Raw genomic sequence first — 25,197 nt, 5'->3', positions numbered from 1 at the left:
ATATGATGGGATTATTACCACTTATAAAAATGATGCTAAAACTGCCAGTGTTACGAACTTGTACGAAATGTTATAATTATGCCTGCATAAGCTGTTGGGGCTAAGGAGGCAACGTTGTTTAATATTGCACAATGAAAATAAAAACATACAAAAGCATTCAAAATGTTTAAGTGTCAAGGGGGTCCTTTTAAAACAAAAAGTTATATATACAGCAGGGAGAAAGAGAGAAAGAAAAGAACCAAAGTTAACTATAAAAGGACTTTATTAACCAAAAATACACAGCAGCTACATAATCTTGCAAAAGAGATTTGAAATGCATTGTAAAGCTCAATATGTATATCCTTAAGAAAAAGAAAAAAAATTTTTTAGAAACAATGTGTGGCAGTAATAACCTCATACCATAGCAATTTGCAAAATAGAAACACACCCATCTTGAGTAAAAATTAATAGATTACACACGCACATAAAACTGTAAGATTGCTATAAAAACTATTCCAAAAGTTTTCTAATTAGTTCTGCAAGAAAAGTCAATAGAAATGTTCTTTTATATTTTGGAAATTTTAATTTACATTTTGCAAAAATTTGTGAGTCTTAAAACTTTAGAAGAAAAAACAAAAGCAACATTGGAAGCATGAATATGTAGAGTTAAATATAGATTTATATGCTTTCCATTGCCTTAAATTCACTGAGAGCCTGAACAGGATTAACATGTTTCTTCTGGGATGCCCGTTTTATTTTTGTTTGGGTTTCATCCTGCTTCTCTCTTTTGACAAGAGGCTTCTTCTCTGGAGCCTTCATTTTCCATGAAACTGCTGGAAGATTCAAAGATGCCATTCCTTGTGACTTCTGGTATTTCGTAGAAGCTACATATGAAGCTTTAACGGTTTGCACTACAGCATTCATCAGATTTTTAGCAGCTTGAATGAGGGACATAGCACTATCAACCTAAAATATTAAGAAAAAGGTTTATTTCAGTTACAATTTAGCTTACAAACATCTATAAAACAAAAGGCTGTTCAACCATGAAAAGCAATTTCTTGTTTCTAACAATGATGTAATGCCAATCTATACTCATGCAGATGAAACCAATGGAGCCAACATGTAGAATATACACATCCTTCATTGACATGGTTACATCAGAGGCAAGTTGTATTACCAAAAGCTCATGGTTTGCTTGGTTCATCTCTTTGCACCCAATACTGGCGGTTAATAAACAAGGCCTGGGTATTTATAGCAAATGGAATGAAGATACCAGATTTATACACTAGTATAAACTAATCAATCATATGTCTACCAAACAAACTATCACCTTATACTGCTCCAAACAAAGGGAAAAAAGGTTTTGCAAGTATTGTTTCTTACTAAGCCATGCTACAGGTATCACCTATAACCCCTTAGTGACCAGACAGTTTTTCCAATTTACTTGCCGTTAAGGAGCAGGGCTCTTTTTACATTTCCACGGTGTTTGTGTTTAGCTGTAATGTTCCTCTTACTCATTTACTGTACCCACACATATTATACAGTTTCTCACCATTAAATGGTATTTTTAAAGATACAATTATTTTCATCATATCATAATTTACTATAAATTATAAAATATGAAAAAAAAAAAAAATGTACAAAAACACACCTTTTCTAACTTTGACCCCCAAAATCAGTTACGTATCTACAACCGCCAAAAAACACCCGTGCTAAATAGTTTAAATTTTGTCCTGAGTTTATAAATACCCAATGTTTACATGTTAGCTTTTTATTGAAAGTTATAGGGCAATAAGTACAAGTAGCACTTTACAATTTCCAAACAATTTTGTTCCCCAAAATTAACAAAAAGGTTACATTGTAACACTGATCCGTCGGAAATCCCTGAATATGTATATATTTTTTTTTTAAAAGAAGACAACCTAATGTATTAAACCTGGGGTATTTTGACTCTTCATGCAACTATTTTACCCCCAGTCTATGCCAAATTTAAAACAAAATAATTGGCTATTTTTTTGACACACATAGCAATTTAAGAATACATGTACTGAGAACATTAAATGATTACTGCTAAAGAACACCCCAACGTTTTTAGCAACATCTCCCGAGTCCAGTGATACCACCCATGTATAGGTGTGTTGGGTTCTCTGGGGGCTAAAAAAATACCACATTTGGAGGGTGCGCATTCCAGTTTTCCAACTTGGAATTTTCACTGCTGGTCATCATGCACCCATGTCCTACTTGGGACATTTTTGAAGACGGCCTATCTAATTTACTTCCATCAAACCATATATTTTTGAAAAGTAGACACCCTAGGGTATTTCAAATGGTGGTATTTTAACACTTTCCATGCACCAATTCTACCACCAGTCTTTGTCAAACTTTTGGGTAGTCTTTTTTTGTGTTATTTTTCACAAACGTACTTTAGGCATGGATTTTCAGTTCCGGTTATGGATTACTGACAAAGAAAACCCCAATATGTGTTCAGCAACATATAATGAGTACAACAGTACCTCAATGTACAAGTTTTATGGGTTTTTGCAAACTTACTGGGGTCAAATGTAGGGCTTTCCCCTATTCCATGTTTGCACATTGAAATTTGCCAGATTGGTTTGCAGGGCCTATGTTGCCTTTGAGACCGTATAGCAGCACATGAATGAAAATTAAACCAATCATGGCATACCATTTGTAAAAGTAGACAACCCATGGTATTCAAAATGGAGGAGAGAGCGCGCGAGAGAGCACTCCTGGTGTAACCCTGTGGTGCCCGGTGCTGGCAAGGATCATGTAGACATAGCAGAAATGACCGCAAAACATGTTTTGTCCTGATGAAAGCTCCCTGTGGGAGCTGAAACGTTGACTTTTTAAATGGATTGAATAAAAGTAAAATTTTATTTGAAAATCTCTATAAAGTCCTTGGAGTGTGGTCATTTCTGAATATATATATATATATATATATATATATATATATATATATATTATATATAATAAACACAATACACAAGAACCAGCGCACTCTCCTATCTACTAAACAGCAACTTCAATGTTGACAGATTTTATTAGTTTTTAAAAGTTTTTTTCAAAAACACCTAATCTAGGCAAAAAAAATAATGGGGATTTAGTTACATTATATGATCATACATTGCATGAGCCTGCCACAACGTCAATGTACCCCATCTTTGGCAGGTCCTACTCTCACAGTCTAATGCAGGCATAGGCAACCTTCGGCTCTGCAGATGTTTTGGACTACACCTCCCATGATGCTTTGCCAGCATTATGTGTGTAAGAGCATTATGGGGGATGTAGTCCACAACATCTGGAGAGCCGAAGGTTGCCTACCCCTGGTCTAATGTCTGCTCTTATGAGATTAACCACTTACTTGGGAAAAAATTCCATCTGAGGCTCATGCAATGTATGATCATATAATGTAACTAAATCCCCATTATTTTTTTTGCCTAGATTAGGTGTTTTTGAAAAAAAAACAAAAAAACAACAAAAAAAAAACACTTTTAAAAACGAATAAAATCTGTCAACACTGAAGTTGCTGTTTAGTAGATAGGAGAGTGCGCTGGATCTTGTGTATTGTTTATTGTATAATATGGCCCCCAGCAGCACCCCATTTAAGCATGTTTAGGTGAGTGCAACCATCCCCCTAAGTTTGTGTGTGTGTATATATAACACACTAAAAATATATATCCGTCTAATATTGATTTACAAAGCATTTACTTTGGGCCCCTGGTCTCTGCTCCCCTCACCACTCCCTGGCATGCAATCACGCTCTCCACCCCAATGCAGTGGCAGAACTAAAGTAGAAAGAGCCCTGGTGCAAGAAATATTTGAGCCCACCAATCTCAAGCTTGGCCAAAAAGGGCAACTCCAATAATGCTTTGACGACTGGGGCTCTACCAGTTTCCCACGCTTGCATGGTTCTATGTAGTACTGAGCCGTGTTTGTGTGTTTGAATGGAAGCATGTTTTTGTATGGATGTGTTTGTATGTGGTGTTAGAGTTTGAATCAAGCATGCATTTATATGTAGTGTTGGTTTTTGAATGTAGTGGTGAGTTTATATATACTTTTGGTGTTCGTGTTGAATGCTGAGATATATGAACATAAAAAAATACACTGACACACACACAGATATAGACACACACACACAAACACATGCAGATACAGACACAGATATACAACCTGACACACATGCAGATGCTCAGACACATACGGACAGACATACTGACACAAACACTGACAGTTAATGTATTTATATGGTGTGTCAGTATATCTGACCGTGTATATGTCGGTGTGTCAATATATGTGCCAGCATGTGTCTGTCAGTATGCCTGTATGTGTCAGACACACACAGGCATACCCACACGGACAAACTGACACACACACACACACACACACACACAATTTACATTTGTTAAGCCCACCCCCCCAGTTTTCTACCTTTTTCTGGAGGGTGGCTTCCCTGGGGTCCAGTGTGGTGCATGAGGCTGATGGGAGTGAGGAGCCCTGTCCTCACTGCCTCCTCCTCCCTCCCGCGCAGCTTCTCTCTCTGTGGGAGGAAGTAACTCGCGGCTTTCACTTCCACTCAGCCGGCTTTAAAATTTAAAATTAAAGAGACTAACCAAAATAGCAGGTAGTCCGAAAAATAAAAAAATACTCTTATTTAGATTAAAACACCTGGTTATAGCTCCCATAAATGTGAGTTGGCATTTGTTAACCTCAGTGATGTCTGTGGCCATACTCCTTTAAGTTACTGCATCAGTGGTCCCCTCTTTTTTTCTTCTTCTTTCCTATATGCGAATGAGGATTTGACCCAGGACATCTTGAGAATTTCTGAAGAATATACCAGGCACTAGGGGGTCTTCCTGAGAGTTCAGGCAGGTATTGCACAAGTCGGCTATTCCGGCCATGTGATCGCGAGGACACAACGATTACACGGATCGGGCAGTGGGGGTCTGCCTGAGCTCCCAGGCAGACCCCAGGATTGAGTTCGCCGGCAGGGGATCGCCAGCGATCAGGTAAGTGCCGATTTATTAAATGACGTACCAGGTACGTCCGCGGTTAAATTTATTTTCATGTGCCTGGTTAGAGAGAAAAGCACAACATGAATGAGGCGAAACCTCAAATGCACTCAAGCTGTGTTGGGGGACCATAAAATAAATAGCAGTATTAAAGTTATATAAAGAAAGAGTACTTACTCCTGATACCACAAGTTCTCCTCCAAGATTCTGAACTTCAGCCTTAACTTTGCTACATATATTTAATTGATGGCAATACAAGGCAATGCGTTCCAAATATACTACAAGATCTTGCTTGCAGGAAGAATCGGGACACTAAAAACAAGGATAAAAAAAAAATTAAAGGTTTTTAAATGCCATTGCTACAGATCCTTTACAATGTCCTTCTCATTACATGTTTCTATTGTTTTACAGACATGCACATAACCTTCTGTACACTAGCTAATACTTCTAAGGTGCTAGCAAAGTGGCACATCTCTTTAGATTGTTTTCAGGGTGCAGAGTTAGCATTTTACTTCTCGTAGACCTGTCTCTTGGTCCAATGTGGAATACATTTACAAAGCTCAGATTATTCCTTTAGGCCTTCTTAATGGCACTTAGGTGCCCAGCTCACTCTCACCTCTAACCTAGAGTGCTTGTCTTAGAGTAGAACTTTGTGTCATTATCTTTAATGGTTTATTTTTCCCCACAAGTCTTTCCGCTGAGTTCTATGTCAAAGCAGCTTTTCTGGCACTCACTTTTATCCAAATACTGAAACAAAGTTCAGTTTGGAGCACATAAATGGAGTTCCAACCCATATGGGTTAATATAAAATAGTTTTGTTTTAAGTTACAGAATATTATACACACACGAATAAATACAGCTAGTTAAGCATCAGTCACGCTTTGTTACAAGTCTGACTTAAAGAGGACACTATAGTCACCACAACAGCTTACTTTAGGGTCGATAGCCTGTCTCTGCAGTCTTTTTAATGTAAATACTGCCTTTTCACAGCACAGCAATGGGGGGAAAAATATACAATTTTTAAAAAGTGATTTTAAACACTATTTAAAGGCCTGGCACCTAAATGCCTATTTTACCACTATAGTGTCAACAAGACATGTTTGTGTTCCTGATACTATAACTTCAGAAAGCCACCTTAAAGGAACATTATTATGTTGACTTAAATCATTAGCCAAGTATTAGAGTGTCCTCTAGTGACCAAATTTAAATTGAGGGTGTTGAGACCGAATAATCGATTTAAAAGCGTTTTTATTAATAAATGTTCTATTTTAATTTCAGTTTCAAAACTGAAATCTTCCCCTTTTAGTATTTCTCCAGCATCCCTTTACATTTTCATCTCACTTTCACGTTACGTGTTTTTGCAATGTCACTTGTCTAGATCGTATTTTCCCCCCAATTTACTTACACTTTACAGTTATCTAGACAGTATATTTTAAATTTATGATTAGATAAATTAACCTTGCAATCTAAAATATATGGCCGTTTAGTAGTTCCGGTAATGCTTAAAAGGGAAACGGTCATATGCTGTACTTGGCCCTTCACTCCACAGCCAAGATCTAATTAAAGAGGTGAGTGTTACACTTCTGTAACACCAACCTCCTGTCCAACTGCGTTCCTCTTGTGCTCTTCGTTTATTTCCCCTGCTTGGGGACACATCCCCAAGAAAGGGGAAGAAAAAAAAAAAAAAAAAAAAAAACTTCAGTTAGGCAGACAAGCTGGCTTTGTTGCCAGCATCTGGTAATAGAGTGATGTGACTTCACTTAGTTCATACTTCCTATCCTGCGCGAGCTAGAGAATTACCATAGCAACCAAGGAGCATGCACTATGGTTGCTATGGGTGAAGAGCAGAGGGACCTCTTCTCTGCTCTCCATGCCTCTCAATTCCTCGACATTAAGTGTCTGTCTAGGAACAGAATCAGATGAAGAAAGAAAAAAAAAAAAAAAAAAAAAAAAAACCAAAAACATTTTAAATAGGCATTTCTTCCAAACTATGCATTTGCTAGCACAATGTACAGATAGAATTTAACAAGCACAGAAGTACTGTTGGGCATGAGAGGTTCCCTTTAAACACAACCCTAATGGCAGTCAGTATTCCTGACAGCCACTAGAGGCCCTTCACAGTGAGAACCAAGTGAAACTTCTCATTCATATGCTGCTCCTAGCCTCCACTTAAAAAAGGATTTAATTGCCTTAGTTTTTATTTTTTTAATCTTCTGACAAGATACCTAAACAGTTTGCAGCACACTATAGCATTATGAATAGACTTTTATTCATAATGCTAGTGTTCTTTTAATGCAAATATTTTCCAACCATAAACAGTATCAATAAAATAGGGTTTAAAAACCCAGTGTGAGACTGGTTTGCCAAGAGTTGTAATTACTTGGAAACAAAAATCTCCAAATTGGATAGAATCATTTTATTTGGGTCTATTATTAAGTACCCAATGGTACGAAACATGTTAGGAAAGCCCACTGCCACAGCTGCCTATTTAGTAGTGCCACTTGTGTTACTTTTGTAATTTTCCAATTAAACACTGTTATGCCTTACTTCTTGGAGATGTTTCCTTCGTATGGTTGAAAGTCTAACTACTGAGAATTTTGAAAGAGTGAGAGAGTCTCCTTTATCTCATCTTCAAGAGAGCCCAAAGGAGAAGGTAGAATTTAACAATTTACTGGAATACAATTTTCTCTTTTTTGAAGAAGCCCCTCATTCTGCCCTTCAATCTTTCAGAGCTTACAAATGTAAAGATTATTTTGCTGTCCAACTTTGTTGAGCTACATCACCATCATTTATAACACCGATAACACCGTTTACACACATTCTCTAAAGTCCTACAAATATATGGTACTTACATGGTCAGCAATGGTACGGCCCAACTTATCCATTCGTGATCCAGCTTCTGCTATTTTCTTGGCAGCACTAATTACATCTGATGTATTTTTAAGGGGTCCTTTTCCTCTGTAAAAGAAATGAAAGTCCATTACTCTTAAACCAAATCCACAAAAAAATAATAAAAAAAAAAATAACACCACAACCTTGCTTGGTCTTGTTACATGCTGGCAAGTGTTTAATTCAGTTGTATTGCAACTGTGCAGATGTACAAACCCCCCAAACCACAAGTCAGAGAAAAAAAAAAAAGTCCCTGCTGATGTTTATAGAGTAGCAGCAAAATAGATTTAAAAAGAAAAAAAAAAAAAAACACATCAGAAAAGCCTGGTATCAGTGTTGCCATTTAACCTACAATTAGGCTATTGCTTCAAATATAAACTTCAATTGCTTTGAAGTGATCTGGGTGTTTGGAGTCTGTACGTACAGGATTTCAGTAATACTGCACATACAGAATTAGTTAACTTTGCTACCAGAGGTAAGAATCATTACTAGACCAAGGCATGAGTTTATTAAAACCCCTTCTTTAGTTGGGGTAACCCTTAATGCCCTCTCCTACTCTAATACGTAAATTGCAGGAATAATGAGACCTGTATTTTTTAGTTTGCAGTGACTTAAGAGGACACAAAATTGTGAGAATGGTGCTGTGGAATCAGCTCCACATGGGCTCCCGGCTCAGTGGTGGGACAATGAGCCAGAGTGGCTTCTGGAGTCTGCGGTGGAGCAGGCAAGGTAGGTATTCTATACGGTTCCAAAATTCTCTGCATAGCTTTTCAAATTTTTTTCCTTAGACTTCTCTCCAGTTCTGGACTCCTGGCCTGCTTGTCTCAAGATATGTGGCTGCGTGGCGGCCATCTTTGACTCGCCTGGTGCTTGTATGGCAGGTCGGAATTAACACTTGGCTGTGTCTGACAGGTAATTTCCCCCCCCCCCCCCCCCATCTATTTCTTACCACCACCTTAGCTTTTCAAGCTATCCTCTCTTCCTGCAGTTTGAAGATCCTTCTTTTGAAATCCATTTTAACCTGCTTTGTTAAACAGGTTTGCACCCACTGCTTTGTGGACACTTTCCTCTTTAACAGTTACTAAATGTAATACGCATACGTGTATTTAAATGCAAGTGTGACATTTGCGGAGTTGATTAGTGAACCTGGTTCCATTATACAAGTGAAATGTGTAAATTTCACTTGTGTGTTTAGCTGTAATTTTTCGTCTCATTTACTGTACCCACACATATTATACATTTTTTCCTTGCCATTAAATTGTCTTTCTAAAGATATTATTATCATATCATAATTTACTATAAAAATATAAAATGATTGGAAAAAATTAACAAACACACACCCCTTTTCTAACGCGCATCTACCACCGCCAAAAAACACCAGTGGTTTCTAAATGTTGTCCTGAGTTTAGAAATACCCAATGTTAACATGTTATTCGATTTTTTGTTTGCAAGTTATAGGGCTAGAAGTACAAGTAGGACATTACGGTTTTCAAAATATATTTTTGTGTAACACTTATCTGTCAAATTTCTGAATCACACCTCACATGTACAGATTTTATTTAAAGTAGACAACCAATGGTATTCAATATGGGGTATGGCCAGGGGGGAGGAGGGGGGGGGGGGGGAGTACTGTTATACTCATTTATGTGAAAAATGCAAAAAAAACGTTGCTTTCACTGACCATCATTGCTGTGATGGTTTTACGGTTTTGAAACACTAATATTTGTGTTCAGAAAAGTCTCTCTCATCCAAGTAGAGAGCACTCGAGTCATTGTAATAAATTCAGTTTCAAACTGTTGCTTTATTTTGCAAAAACAGTGATACAACATAAGTCGACGTTTCAATCTATGCAGACATTTTTCCACTTTTCTCTTGAAAAAAAAAAAAAGTCTACAAAGACTGAATCTTCGACTTATATGTTGTATCACTGTTTTTGAAAAATAAAGCAATAGTTTGACACTGAATTTATTACAAAGACTCCAGAGTGCTCTCTTCTTGACATACATACTTTAATTTTAATTTTTTTTTAAAAACAGAAGCAGGGAGACTGCCTGTCCTACAGGCAGCACTATGGACACCTATTGCAGCCATGTGATCACTCTTTCAGAGTGATCACATGGCCAGCGGGGGCCTAATTTGCTGAGGGGGGACTGGCTGGACTGTCAGACAGTGCCCCCAGACCGGGAGCAACAATGTTCGCCGGCGGGGAAACAGCAGCGATTGGGTAATATATTTGCCGTGGACGTACCTCCTTAAGGACCGGTTTTGTCAGACGTACCTATTACGTCCGCAGTCCTTAAGGAGTTAGGCAGTTGGTCTGAAACGGAGATGGGTGGAAAAGATGGGGGTGCTGAAGAAACTCTCCTAGCTGAGAGGTGTGTCTAACTATACAATTTGACCAGGTTTATAGTAAGTTTATGAACATTATATACTTTTAAAAGTTTGTCTTGCTTTATTCTGGTTTGTATATTTGTTTAAACGGTTTGCTTGCTGGTTTAAATATTTGTCAAGCAAAGCCTTTAAAAACGTATTCTTTAGTCATGTCACAGATTGGTTGTGAAGCCTCACCTTGTGAAATCAGTCATCTCCATCATGATCATACACATCTGCTTGGCCAGAACAATTATATCATTTCCGCTATCATCCCATTTTGACACTTCAGCATCCAGTTTACTCTTTTCTTCTTGGAAGCTAGCAACTTGCTCGGCAATTTTAGCCTTTTGTTCTTGAGGAAGCTGAGCCATGATTGCCTGGAATAAAGATAAATATAAGATTACCTCTAAATTGTAAAATCTAAAATGCCATAGTACGCCAACACCGACATCTGTATAGTGTTTGTTTGTATATATTAAAATGTATTATGAGGGGAACAATACTGTAGTTTTGACTTTAAGGTGTCAGTTGATGAGCTAAAAGTTTACCCGTGCACTTTGTCCAGCAATAAGCTGATCATCTGCAGTCTGTACACTGGTTCTGCTCCTGGCATCAAAGTCATCTGGCTCAAAGTCCGAATCATCCAACTCATCAGGGGTCTAGAAAAGAAGATAGGAAAAGAAAATGAAACTGGGTTCTCTATCATTTAGGATTAAGTGGTTTTGTCATAAGAGGTAACCTTTAAGATTAGATTACAACAAACAATGCACACATTGCAAGAGGCTTCTTAACAGTGGGTAGAATAGGTTTGTGAAGGAAAGTAAATCTCATGGTGCCACTTGTCATTTGATACAAAAGGTTTTAAATCCAGCTTAAAAAAAAAAAAAAAAAAAAAAAAAAAAAAGTTGTATAATGTGCCAATGCCTGGGAGGATGGGATCAGATACCCAGCAAATTGCTGATACATGAAAACCCATACATACTCTGAACTTGACAAAACCCAAGACTCCAAAAAAGTAGGTCTGTTCTAACAAATTGTTAAGACTTCCTTCATTTTTTGTTTTGATAATGAAGACAGATATGCATAACACAAACATTACTCTCTAAAACTGGTAACAATATGGAAGACTGCATTCAAGTATATCAACACAGGTGACTGTTGCAGACATTCAAACCAGGGAAAGATTTAAGACTCAAATTTTCCAATTACACATTTTTTCTAAATGACGGATCCAAATATTACAGCAAACAGACGCAATAAAAGCATAAAAGCTTTTCTGAGTGCTAGTTTCACAGCTTCCTATTAGATTATTTGTGGGAGGAGTTGAAACTGCAAATTTGACACCTTGCTGATGCGTATTACTTGGGGTAAATACGACAAAATAAATGTACAAGGCCTTTGAGGGAAAAACTACACATCTTGGTAATCCATAAGATACAGAAGGTAACATTTTAATAAAATTAGTAGCCTTAAAACAACGGGTGTTGGTCAACACCCGAAGCTTGTGTTATCACCATGACTGTCCTTCCAGTTCTATTTGTGTAACATACAGTAATAGGCAGGTGGTTTTAATGTTGTCTGATCAGTGTACTATGTCCCACTAATGGTGCCCAAAGAGGTTTTTTTTGCGTCGAGGCAAGATCCCTCATCTGGCACCAAGATCCTAGAAGCAGATCCTTTAATTCCTGCAAGTTGTGAGGTGGGGCCTCCATAGATTGCATTTGTTGTTACAGAGAAAGCATAAGGCTATCCTAGATACAAGAGGCAGATTAAAGCATTTAGAAAATTGGGCAGTCTAGATGGGCCGAATAGTTATCCGCCATCACGTTCTACTTTTTTAGCACATCCCACAAAGGCTCGGATTGAGATCTGGGGAATATGGAGGCCAAGGCAACACGTTGAACTAGTCATGTTCCGCAAACCATTCTTGAACAATTTGTGCAGTGTGCATGATCCTGCTGAAAAAGGCCACTGCCACCAGGGAACACCATTGCCATGAAGGGATGTACGTGGTCTGCAACAAACTCTAGGTAGGTGGTAATGTCAAAGTAACATCAACATGATTGCCAGGACCCCAGCAGAATATTGGCCAGAGCATAATGTCTCCAAAGGCCTGCCTCTCCCATAGTGCATCCTGCTGCTATTTCCTTCCCAAGTAAACATCACACACACACATAGCCATCCACATGGTCTAAGAGAAAATGGGATTCAACAGACCAGACTATTTGTACTGACACCTTCCTGTCATGGGCAGCTTTAAGTTTTTCAGAAATTTGAGCTACAGTAGCTCTTATGTGTGATAAGATGGGCTAGCCTTCTCTCCCCTCATTGAGCCTTGAGTGCCCATGGCCCTGACACCGGTTGTCCTTACTTGCACAATTTTGGTAGGTACTAAACACTGCAAACTGGGTACACCCTACAAGACTTGCTGTTTTGGAGATACTCTGACAAGTACCAAATGGTGAAGGCTAGATTCCTGGGTCAGTCACTCAGATCTTTTCACCCAACACATCAAATTGAACAACTGACTTCACTTGATGCTTTATATCCCACCCATTGACCGGTGTCATTGTAACGATGTAACCAATGTTATTCACTGCACCTATCAGTGCATCTTGCATTTTACAGTTTCCAAACCATGAGGGTTTTCTTTCCCCTCCATTAAAACAGACTGCAACAGCATCCTTTACCAAGTGTTTGATTAGTTACACACACACAAAATAGTTTTACCACCAAAGGCAAACTTACTCTGATCATCAGTACAGCTTTCCGAATGTCACGAATTCCATCATATACTAATCTTGATGCATCAATAAATTCATTTTCATCCACTGGCAGATTAGACTCTCCGCTGAGGGCTTCCACTGCAGCTTCAACTTGTTCCGTGAAACGTGGCATAACTACAAGTAATACAATCAGATTACTCATGTTAAAAGTGCATTAGATGGTTGTAATTTTTTTTATAGATATAGGTATCCTCCTTGAGACCAGAAGGTGCTTGACATTTGTTTTTAGTCTGTTAAGATACGTGCAAAACTTCTATTCTCTAGGATTTTCAAATAGATCTAAAGATTGGATGCAAAAGCAGACCTCCAGGTGTCCACATGGATGGCAAAACATGAACTACAAACACCAAAACGGAACCATGCCACTTCCATTCAGAAGTGAAATTCGGGTGGGGGGTTGGAAGGGGACCAAAACCAATAAGAGTGCCATTAATAAAGTGCATGTTTTCACCCTAAGTCCATTGCCATATCAATCATTGTGCACAGAACACAAAATGTAAATACAAGTTTAGTGTGCTTGCACAACAGTGTCCTGTAAATGGTGTGAGTGATTGTAGATACAATTCTCTCATACCAGTGTTTGATAACAGCTTGGTGGCCTCGAGAACCTTTTCAGTATATATTCCAGGTTCATAGTTATCCATTTCTGAAGTGACAACATGTATGACTCTTGCGGCACGTCCACGAATTGCACCAGCTGTTCGATCCAAGCCATCTATATCTTTCTCTTGAAGAGCTATAACACATTTATTGACATCTTCCAAAATATGATTCTCTGAAAAAAAAACAAAACAAAAAAAAACACAGACACCAATTAGATTTGGAAGTGAAAAACCATCAAAACTAAAGCAAACACTGTAAGCACCATAGCCACTATGGTTTACTAAAGTATATAGAAGTCCAAGGAATCTGTAGTGACAACTTTTATTTTGGTAAACAATTTTTTAGGTTAAAACATTTTTTTTTAAAGGGAGAAGTGAAACTTCTGCCTCAAGAGTTAAGGATGCTATGAAGCCCTAAATGTACCAACGTCTTGTTTGACTGTTTATATACACACACACACACACACACACACACACACTACTCCTGACCCTTTCAGGAAAAAAGCCTGGACATATTTTGTTTTGTTTGTTGGGGGTGGCATAGGGTGCTGTATTATCTGGAAGTAAGGGGGATGTAGGTATCAGTGTCCCAATCACACTACACCTCTGCAGAGCCTCCATACTCCTGGCCTGCTCCAGCCCATGCAGTTGTCCTTAGGTTTCCAAGGCTAATGCCCAGTTTGGAACAAAAAAAAAAAAAAAAATTCAAGAAATACTCTCACAATGGGGGGGTGGGGGGGGATGCTAAATGTTAAACACAAGGTACCTGAGACGGCCAAGAAGTCATCAATTGAAGTAATGTCGTCAACAGCATCAGTCAGAACACGAACTTGCTTTTCCCATTGTTCTTTGAAAAGATCCATAGTCTCTTGTGCCAGCTTGCTGTTTGGTTTTGCTGCTAATGCCAATGCTGCATTGATTACCTTAATAAAGCAAAGGATAGGACAAGTCTCAGAATATCAGAATCACAATTTGAATGACCAGTACCAACAATGAGATTGTTTATCGCAATATCCTACAAATCCAACAAGTTCCTTAAGTGTTTTTATTTTTTTCAGCACCAAAACTCCCCCAGTGATTCCCTCTGCACCTTCCATGACATTATCGTGGAGGAATTGCTTCCACAATGAATGTCCAAACCAATGCTCCTCAGAGCAACTTTGGGCACAATCTATGTGGCAAGCACGTCCAGTCAAATGCTTCTCATTTGAAGAAATTCAATATGTGATAGCCACCAGAGGTGTGCTTAACCCTGCAATATAAAAACATTTCTACAAAACTAATGTAGACGGCAGGGTTAAAACTACAGTGGTGCAAGTAAAACAAAATGTGCGTACACAAACCATAAGTGCAAATAAGAGGTTAGCAGACAATCTTCCCTGTGCAAGGTGAAGCTTCCAAAGGTACCCCGAAAACTTCCTCGTCTTCCACGAAATATATACACAAAATATAGGGGATAATCTGCTTAGCTAAATAGTAATACTTCCCCCTTCCCTCCCCAGTCCTTTATACCTCCCCAAATGTCCCAAAAAGTCCAATAATCTCTTGCAGTTTTTTTTCCGGTTTCGTCCGAGCGATGAGACATCATCGCGCACGCCTACCAATGGAGTCATGCGTTTCACGGCCAAAACACGGAAGTAGCTGGGGCTTGCTGTTCATCAATATACTTTGCGAACATGGAAGCAGGCCACGCAGAGAATATTGTACAGAGTGAAGACAAGTCACATTGGCACTCTACAAGTGATTAGTTTTAAATCTCTTGATCTTTCTTGATGAAATATTGATGGAGAGTCCAGTAATACAAGTTCAAGTGTGGCTTCACAAATAAACTAACAAAATTATTACTGTAACAGAATGCTAACAAAGTAGATTTTTTTGCAACTCAAAGACCAAAAGGTATATATGGTTTCACATTGAGAAACTGGCACATGTTCAAGTGGCACTGCTAAAGCGTTGTTAGTTTAAAACAATAGTTTTCTTCTTCAGATTTTTGGAAATACATTTTACAAGTCTAAGTGAAGGCGTCTAACCATTACAAACCTGAGGACAGAGCGCTTCAAGTTGATTAGCCGACATGCGAACAAGCTTGACACCTTCTTCATTATTGGATATTGAGCATGCCAAATTAGCCACCTATAAGAAAAGAACATTTCAGTCAGGCAAATTTCATGTCAACTTGTTATAATGTAGGGATAGAAAATATTTAGTCTGATTGGTGAAAATATATATATATAAAAAAAAAAAAAAAAACAAAAAAAAAACACACACACACACACACACACACACACACACACACGACTAACCCACAGGCAAGGATCAGTAGATTTAGCATCTTACATTTTGTTTTTAGGAGAATTATGTCTGCATGGAGGACACTTTCAGAAAGCAAATAGACACCACATAGGTAATTCAACAGACATTGAATAACCATTAAGGGTTACTTTTCCTAGATTAATAAAGCAACAGCTGCCTCCTTATGAAAATAATTAGGAGACATGTACATTTTCTTATCGCATATTGGATATAAACCATGTTTGCTGCAACGCATCAATGTAATGAGAACTACAAAAAAAAACAACCTAAAAAGGCTTTAATATAAAATTAATACTATAAATACACTCTGCATAACAAATTTCATCTTAAATGAGTGAAATTGTGTTTTGGTGTAATAAACATCAATGGATAACATGAAATCTTCACACATGTAATTACAAATCAGGAGATAAGCCATGTCAGCATAAAAACAGTTTGTTTATTGTGCCCTGGAGCATAGAATAATTGGCAACACAATTAATGGCTTCATAAATGGCTCTGCTTTATTCCTACTACAATAAAATATTTGGAACCCACGATCTGATGGTTGGATTTCACACTAGTTTGTTTTGATGTTTCAAATGCACAGCAGTGTGGTGTCAATTTTCATAACTTGGAAATTTAGAAGTCCATAACTAACTTGCCTACATTAAACACATTATAACCTCTCCAGTTCCCCTTTTTCTCCCAAGTTACTGGATTACGTCTGTCTGCAGTTTAGAGTACACACAAAGTAGACAAGTGAACGGTCAGAAGACTAGTCCCAATTACATGTAATCTAGCAAAGACAACACTTTCTGGCATGTACAGACAATTTCAAAATAGTCCTCCACACCCCCCTTCAGGTCATACTAAGAGTAGCAGCAGCGTTTTACCTCAATCAACTTATTGGCATGTTCACGAAATACTTGTGCATATTCCTTTACTTCCTTCTCATTCCCATTCTTTGCGGCTTCAATTAGAACAAGCAGAGGTACATTTGTTTCCAGGAAAGAATCAGAGACATGGTCCATAACAGCTTTACGGAGCTACAAGTAAAAGTTTGGATCATTAAAAACTACGGTATATGGAGAGGTGGGAGAGAGAGAGAAGTATTCAAAACAAAGACACTCAAAGCATTACAAATCGTAACAAATACCCCTGGACAGCCAAATCACTTGACCTTTGCAGTGCAGTCAAACTGGCACTGGATGGCTGTCAACTCCATGTCCACAAATGGTCAATAGCAATTCATGTTCCAGAACAGATGAATCAATCAATCCTAGTTAAAATGGTTTTGTTCACCAGAGTGCTCAGAGATTATTACTAATGTAACGTAATGTAAGCTCACAGTGCACAAAATATTTTGGACATGTGCAAGTGAATTTGCTCATTAGGAGGACCCAAGAATGAAGTGAGCTGTGTGCCTGGCATCCTCGGTTAAAGAGATATACAGATGCTGAGCTCTTGTTTGTGTAACTACTTTAAAAACGGTCCATCCACCAGATTACCTCTAAGGGTTAGCAGAGGATCAGACAGAGTTACTTTTATCAGTGTTAACCACTAGGCTGCATGAAATGGTGATGAATAGTGGGAGAGAATCCCCCTCCAGTGGGCTGCTGGTGGTTATTCCGTGCCCAGTTGTATACTTGAACCTGAAGGAAAACATGTATACCAACTAAGCTTGTGTGTCAGACAACATGGCAACAGAAACCATTTGGCGGATGCCATTAATACCGTGGCCCTAAGGGAAGCATGGCAATATTTGAATACACCACAGGATATTAAAGTAGCAGTCTGTGCAACATAACCACTACAGCACACTAATGATTACAGTGTCAAAGTCCCCAGACACCCTCAATATTAGTGGTTGCTGCATTAGCTTTGCTCCTGTTCGGAAATTATTGGTATACATTTAGACTATCACCATACTTTTAGAACCGCATTGTATGGACATTACACAAGTTCAGTTCCTGGAACAGGGCACAACATTTTAAATACCTGTCTGCGCAAGTCCCTGGTTTTCTTCGTCATTTTCTCAATTGCAGAATTTAGGGTGTCGCTTCTTTCTTTGCGGCCAGTCTGCAAACAAACACATTGTAAATGTCAGTTAAACCAAATATTTGTTCACAGATGTTATACCTAGTACGTAAATGGAGAATATATACATCACACTTTTTAAACACTTTGTTAATAATATGGGTGGGTCTTACCAGTAACTATGCTAAGAACCAAAGTGGTTGGCAAGTATGGGTTCGCTCACAGTATTCTTCAAGTAGGTTTACACAGCAACAGATTATCATCAACATGAATATGTTGAGGGCTGGCAGGCATCAGACCACGAGTTAAAATTCCACATTTTAACAGTTATATTCTGCCTATGATTACCTTAAGGGGTTGGAGTACACACTACTTAATCTTTCCTACAAAAATTACTTAAAATGCAGTGTGTACACAATACCCATAGACAAAACACAGGCTACCAGGCTAGCTTTAGAATTTTAAACAGGCAGCCAATTAATTAAGGCTTGTATTTCATGATCATGAAAGCCAGTTGTGCTGCTTGAGTTGGACTAATAAGTTGCTATAAAAATCTGTTCCGTAGTTACCCAAGTTATCGGACTTAAGACAACATTAGCCTAGGTTCTGAGAGTGCAAAATAGAAGTCTTACATTTCCCATATATTCAGAAAGAAGATCCTGCAAAGCTTGTCGAACCGAATTACATTCAGCAACTATGCGTTCCCGACGGTCATCACGAGTGCAAGATGAATCCGCCATTAGGGCAGCACCACTAATTATGCTCTCTAGACGTTCCTCCAGCGAAGGTCTAAATCTTTCTTCACTGAAGCCAAGAGGATCCACAATAATTTGTTTCTGTTTAAAAAAAAAAAAAAAAAGTGTACATAAGCATTACATGAAGGAATGAGAAACAATTTATACAGAAAATTACTGTTTTAGATTATGTGCTAGGTACGCATTTAAATTTTTCCTTAACAGGGCGGAAGCCCCGCTTACTAATGGCAACAGGGATGACCGTAGCCTTAGGTACTATGTCTACAAAGTAATATGATCTCGATGTCAAATACTACGAAAATGCCTAGGGTTTGAACATGATGCTAGAGATACCCGACCCACCTGTATACAGCTCAGTTCAATCCGTAATATACATGTTATGTTCAGTCTCAGAATTGTTTTACTATAAAAAGGTGCACTGTTTTCCGTGCCATTGTTTATGCTGTACGGATTAACGTCTACGCTGTTGTGGCGTCATTTAAATGCTCTGTAAACAACTGCACAATAAAAATAAACAATAAAAACAATAAAAAAAAAAAATACTAACATCAAAATTGTTCAATGCAATGGCTAGCTCTCCACCTCCTTGTTGCTGCCCAACTTCCTCAGATGCTGTGGCTTGAGCTGCATTTGAGATTCCATTGACAGCCTGTTGAAGCTGTTTGTAGATCAAATCTCTATTGGCCTTGTAAGCAGCAACATCAGGATGCTGCAGGCATGCCTGTGAAGCAGTGTACAGTATTGGAATGTTCTTTTGCAAAATGCCACGGGCAGCAGCCATCTGATCCCTGTGTCCCACATCCTTCAGTTCCTAGAACAAAAAAAATAAAAAATAAAATAAAAAAAAAACACATTTAATTGCTGGACAGCAAATGTGTTAATGTTGGCACACAAACAATGTCCTGATTTTTGTGGATTTAGACTTATTTTTAGTTTTGCTATAAAATTAATTTTAAAAAATTTAAAAAAAAAAAAAAAAAAAAAAAAACACAGAACACGTATGTGTGACCCGGAAAAAAATGTAAATTAAGGAAAAGTTCTACTAAAAGCTACCATTCAATAGGCGATATCAGTAAAACACCTTGCCAACAAGCACTGGGAGGTTGGGAGGAATTGTGGCCTACAGCTTTTAAGTAGGGATCGATCTATATGGATTTTTTTTAGAGCAGATCCTGATAATCTGTGAACTTTCAGGCCGATAACCTGTACATTTACCATTTTGAAAAAATAAACCATTTCTACACAAATCTACGGTTTATTATTTATTCCTTTGAAAATTATTAAAAGGTAAATGCACAAAATATACATGCCAGTCAGAATTTATGTTTTCAAGAATATATGTGTGTAGTGTGTGGCGAGTGTGTGTGTGGCGAGTGTGTGTGTGTGTGTGGCGAGTGTGTGTGTGTGTGTGGCGAGTGTGTGTGTGTGTGTGTGGCGAGTGTGTGTGTGTGTGTGTGGCGAGTGTGTGTGTGTGTGTGGCGAGTGTGTGTGTGTGGCGAGTGTGTGTGGCGAGTGTGGCGAGTGTGTGTGGCGAGTGTGTGTGTGAGGCGAGTGTGTGTGTGAGGAGAGTGTGTGTGTGAGGAGAGTGTGTGTGTGAGGAGAGTGTGTGTGTGAGGAGAGTGTGTGTGTGAGGAGAGTGTGTGTGTGAGGAGAGTGTGTGTGTGAGGAGAGTGTGTGTGTGAGGAGAGTGTGTGTGTGAGGAGAGTGTGTGTGTGAGGAGAGTGTGTGTGTGAGGAGAGTGTGTGTGTGAGGAGAGTGTGTGTGTGAGGAGAGTGTGTGTGTGAGGAGAGTGTGTGTGTGAGGAGAGTGTGTGTGTGAGGAGAGTGTGTGTGTGAGGAGAGTGTGTGTGTGAGGCGAATGTGTGTGTGAGGCGAGTGTGTGTGTGAGGCGTGTGTGTGTGTGAGGCGAATGTGTGTGTGTGTGTGTGTGTGAGGCGAGTGTGTGTGTGTGTGAGGCGAGTGTGTGTGTGTGTGAGGCGAGTGTGTGTGTGTGTGAGGCGAGTGTGTGTGTGTGTGAGGCGAGTGTGTGTGTGTGTGTGTGAGGAGAGTGTGTGTGAGGAGAGTGTGTGTGTGAGGAGAGTGTGTGTGTGAGGAGAGTGTGTGTGTGAGGAGAGTGTGTGTGTGAGGAGAGTGTGTGTGTGAGGAGAGTGTGTGTGTGAGGAGAGTGTGTGTGAGGAGAGTGTGTGTGTGTGAGGAGAGTGTGTGTGTGTGAGGAGAGTGTGTGTGAGGAGAGTGTGTGTGAGGAGAGTGTGTGTGTGTGAGGAGAGTGTGTGTGAGGAGAGTGTGTGTGTGTGAGGAGAGTGTGTGTGTGTGAGGAGAGTGTGTGTGTGTGAGGAGAGTGTGTGTGTGTGAGGAGAGTGTGTGTGTGAGGAGAGTGTGTGTGTGAGGAGAGTGTGTGTGTGAGGAGAGTGTGTGTGTGAGGAGTGTGTGTGTGTGAGGCGAGTGTGTGTGTGTGAGGCGAGTGTGTGTGTGTGAGGCGAGTGTGTGTGTGTGAGGCGAGTGTGTGTGTGAGGCGAGTGTGTGTGTGAGGCGAGTGTGTGTGTGTGTGAGGCGAGTGTGTGTGTGTGTGAGGCGAGTGTGTGTGTGTGAGGCGAGTGTGTGTGTGTGAGGCGAGTGTGTGTGTGTGTGAGGCGAGTGTGTGTGTGTGTGAGGAGAGTGTGTGTGTGAGGAGAGTGTGTGTGTGAGGAGAGTGTGTGTGAGGAGAGTGTGTGTGTGAGGAGAGTGTGTGTGAGGAGAGTGTGTGTGTGAGGAGAGTGTGTGTGTGAGGAGAGTGTGTGTGTGAGGAGAGTGTGTGTGTGAGGCGAGTGTGTGTGTGAGGCGAGTGTGTGTGTGAGGCGAGTGTGTGTGTGTGAGGCGAGTGTGTGTGTGAGGCGAGTGTGTGTGTGAGGCGAGTGTGTGTGTGAGGCGAGTGTGTGTGTGAGGCGAGTGTGTGTGTGTGTGTGAGGCGAGTGTGTGTGTGTGTGAGGCGAGTGTGTGTGTGTGTGAGGCGAGTGTGTGTGTGTGTGTGAGGCGAGTGTGTGTGTGTGAGGCGAGTGTGTGTGTGTGTGAGGCGAGTGTGTGTGTGTGTGAGGCGAGTGTGTGTGTGTGTGTGAGGCGAGTGTGTGTGTGTGAGGCGAGTGTGTGTGTGTGTGAGGCGAGCGTGTGTGTGTGTGAGGCGAGTGTGTGTGTGTGTGAGGCGAGTGTGTGTGTGTGTGTGAGGCGAGTGTGTGTGTGTGTGTGAGGCGAGTGTGTGTGTGTGTGTGAGGCGAGTGTGTGTGTGTGTGTGAGGCGAGTGTGTGTGTGTGAGGCGAGTGTGTGTGTGTGTGTGAGGCGAGTGTGTGTGTGTGAGGCGAGTGTGTGTGTGAGGCGAGTGTGTGTGTGAGGCGAGTGTGTGTGTGAGGCGAGTGTGTGTGTGAGGCGAGTGTGTGTGTGAGGCGAGTGTGTGTGTGAGGCGAGTGTGTGTGTGAGGCGAGTGTGTGTGTGAGGCGAGTGTGTGTGTGAGGCGAGTGTGTGTGTGAGGCGAGTGTGTGTGTGTGAGGCGAGTGTGTGTGTGTGTGAGGCGAGTGTGTGTGTGTGAGGCGAGTGTGTGTGTGAGGCGAGTGTGTGTGTGAGGCGAGTGTGTGTGTGTGAGGCGAGTGTGTGTGTGTGAGGCGAGTGTGTGTGTGTGAGGCGAGTGTGTGTGTGTGTGTGTGAGGCGAGTGTGTGTGTGTGTGAGGCGAGTGTGTGTGTGTGAGGCGAGTGTGTGTGTGTGAGGCGAGTGTGTGTGTGTGAGGCGAGTGTGTGTGTGTGAGGCGAGTGTGTGTGTGTGAGGCGAGTGTGTGTGTGTGAGGCGAGTGTGTGTGTGTGAGGCGAGTGTGTGTGTGTGAGGCGAGTGTGTGTGTGTGAGGCGAGTGTGTGTGTGTGTGAGGCGAGTGTGTGTGTGTGTGTGAGGCGAGTGTGTGTGTGTGTGTGAGGCGAGTGTGTGTGTGTGTGTGTGAGGCGAGTGTGTGTGTGTGTGAGGCGAGTGTGTGTGTGTGAGGCGAGTGTGTGTGTGTGAGGCGAGTGTGTGTGTGTGAGGCGAGTGTGTGTGTGTGAGGCGAGTGTCTTCCCAGCAGCTCCCTTCAGCTCCCCTGTCTTATTCTCGCGGCATGTGTGCCATGTGGAGCATTGCCACGGGTCAGCTCTGACAGCCGCGGGACTCACGAGAGGTAGACAGGGGAGCTGAAGGGAGCTGCTGTGAAGGCAAGTAAGTATGCTGGGCCCCCCAGGACCGCCGTGGTCCCCAAAGGACCCTGGTCTGCATTATTGGAAATATCGGTATATTTATTGGATATCGATATTACTGAAAATGCAGAATAACGTCCGATAATGTCTCCCAGACCAATAATTGGTTGATCCCTACTTTTAAGAGACCAGATCTATGCCAGAATAAGAGTCTTACACATTTAGAGCACCCACGTGAGAATGTATTATCCTCGGCATTAGGTGGCTAGAGTAGGACCTGCTAAAAGTGGGGTGCATTTGAGTTGTGGCAGGCTTATGCAATGTATGATAATATATTATAACTAAACCCTTCATTATTCTTTCTTCGGTTGAGTATACAAAAATATAAAAAAAAAAAAAGTTACAGTCTGTGGAGAAGATGGATATATTAAAACCCCATGCAATTTAGCGGTTTGTCAGAGATAAATGTACAATATGGGCAGGGAGAGCACCGAAACAAGAGATCATGCCACAGGAAGGTACTTCGCTTTAGGCCACTTATAAGTTACGATTCTTATGCCTTCATGACAGTGGAAAGAGGATACGCACTTAAGGATTGTTCTTATTTAAACATGAAGCATTAAGAAATCTTAAATAGATAATTATTAAAGTTAGTCCATGAAACAAAATATGGAAATGAACACATAATCTTACCTGTTGTCGTTTTGCAGTCATTACATTTAATTTGTCCACTTCTGCCTTTAATGCCTTGTACTGTATACCCAAGTCTTGCTCAGTGCCAGCGTTTCTTAGTTTGGCAATTCCCTCTTCCACCTATAAAAAACAAAGTCCTCTGTTAACTAGTTCTGCATAATATTATGTGGCATTCTCAGTGGTAGGGGCAGGTATGTGCAGTAAACATTCCTAGCCAAGGTGCTGTGTATTGGTCTACATTTCATAAGTTCATAAAAGTTACAAGAAGCCACAGAAAGGAGAACCTACAATTTCCTTTTTTTTTTTAGCTTGTGAACATCTTAAGTGCTCCATCATGGAGAGAGTCCTAAATGCACGCACACAAAAAAAAAAAAAAACCACACCACAGCTTTAAATTTTATAAAATCCAAGATACAGTTTTTAAGCTTCTTGTAATTAAGCGTTTAGACAGTGATATACTTTCAAAAGGATAACTGTCAAATTGTCACTTCTGTTTTGTCTTTTAAAGTTTAAAAACATATTTAAAAAAAAAAAAAAATGCATTTGAGAAAATGCAACTGTGAATTTATATAGGGTCAGGAACAAACATGTATTTCTGACCACATCGTTTTAAACCACTTTTCCTGAAAATGCAGTGTTTACATAGAAATACCTGCAGGGAATGATTATACTCCCCCAGAACTGTAATTGTTCTAGTGAATGTAGTGTCCCTTTAACAAATTTTTCCCTTTGGAAAGTTCTGAAAGCCTTATGATAGACCAATCTTTCTGCATTTAAGCGAACATTGGAAAACACACTGAATAAATCCTTAAATACACAAATCACATTCATTAATCATTTGACCATCCAGACTTACACAGGATTGCCAAGAGGAAAGAAAAATAAAAGAAATTACCACTTTCAGCTGTACAAGTAGTTTATACACATCTGCCATGTCAGCCAAAATAAGCAATCTTGTGACTGCAGATAACAGGGCACGTGCAGCTCGAACCATATTTCCACGTTTCACTGAAGAGCAGGGATCATCAGCAAACTCTCCAGAAGCACTCTTCATCGACTCTCCTGTAGAACACAAAACACTTTATTTGTACCAAATGTGGACTTAAAGTTAATGTTTCAGATCACTGTAGCTACTGCTGAATGGTAACTGACAGATAACCTCAACGAAAAGCTGGTTAGAAAAGAGCAGTCAATTACAGGCCACATGCCGGAAGGCAGGGTGATAGGTTGCTCGGGGGAAGAGTCTGTAAATCTGCTTCAGTCATGAAGGAACACACACACCTCGATTTAAAAACAGAAGAGTATCTTTTCCAACCAGTGTCCAAAAATACATGGGTCTGTGAATGCTCACATTGCATGTTTCAGCAGGAAAATTATATACACATATACAGACTTGCCCCCAAAACAGAATAAAGTCAATAAGAATCAAAAGGAAATGTGCAAAATTTAGAAATAAGTACTGTATGCAAAAGGTTAACCCCTTAAGGAACAAACTTCTGGAATAAAAGGGAATCATGACATGTCACGTGTCCTTACGGGGTTAAAGGAATTATAGCATTCCCAAGTTCTGTACAGAGGGG

General features: G+C 40.1%; 1 protein-coding gene across 1 annotated transcript in view; it reads right to left on the bottom strand.

Annotated features, from left to right (window-relative positions):
- Nucleotides 1-244: 244 nt before the first annotated feature.
- Nucleotides 245-25,197, bottom strand: part of CTNNA1 (catenin alpha 1) — a 39,278-nt gene continuing 14,325 nt past the window's right edge. The window contains exons 4-18 of the mRNA XM_063447525.1: nucleotides 24,513-24,679; nucleotides 23,618-23,737; nucleotides 19,291-19,554; nucleotides 18,621-18,824; nucleotides 17,950-18,030; nucleotides 16,845-16,997; nucleotides 15,697-15,789; nucleotides 14,423-14,579; nucleotides 13,629-13,829; nucleotides 13,017-13,168; nucleotides 10,817-10,927; nucleotides 10,464-10,645; nucleotides 7,859-7,964; nucleotides 5,184-5,318; nucleotides 245-945 (exon numbers count right to left, since the gene is read on the bottom strand). Of these exons, the coding sequence (XP_063303595.1) occupies nucleotides 658-945; nucleotides 5,184-5,318; nucleotides 7,859-7,964; nucleotides 10,464-10,645; nucleotides 10,817-10,927; nucleotides 13,017-13,168; nucleotides 13,629-13,829; nucleotides 14,423-14,579; nucleotides 15,697-15,789; nucleotides 16,845-16,997; nucleotides 17,950-18,030; nucleotides 18,621-18,824; nucleotides 19,291-19,554; nucleotides 23,618-23,737; nucleotides 24,513-24,679 (2,414 nt within the window). The 3' untranslated portion in view covers nucleotides 245-657. The remainder of the gene's footprint in view (nucleotides 946-5,183; nucleotides 5,319-7,858; nucleotides 7,965-10,463; nucleotides 10,646-10,816; nucleotides 10,928-13,016; nucleotides 13,169-13,628; nucleotides 13,830-14,422; nucleotides 14,580-15,696; nucleotides 15,790-16,844; nucleotides 16,998-17,949; nucleotides 18,031-18,620; nucleotides 18,825-19,290; nucleotides 19,555-23,617; nucleotides 23,738-24,512; nucleotides 24,680-25,197) is intronic.

The sequence above is a fragment of the Pelobates fuscus genome, chromosome 3 (genome assembly GCF_036172605.1).
Source record: "Pelobates fuscus isolate aPelFus1 chromosome 3, aPelFus1.pri, whole genome shotgun sequence".
Classification (NCBI taxonomy): domain Eukaryota; kingdom Metazoa; phylum Chordata; class Amphibia; order Anura; family Pelobatidae; genus Pelobates; species Pelobates fuscus.
Note: the sequence above shows the minus strand (reverse complement) of the source record. Positions and strands in the feature narration are given on the sequence as shown.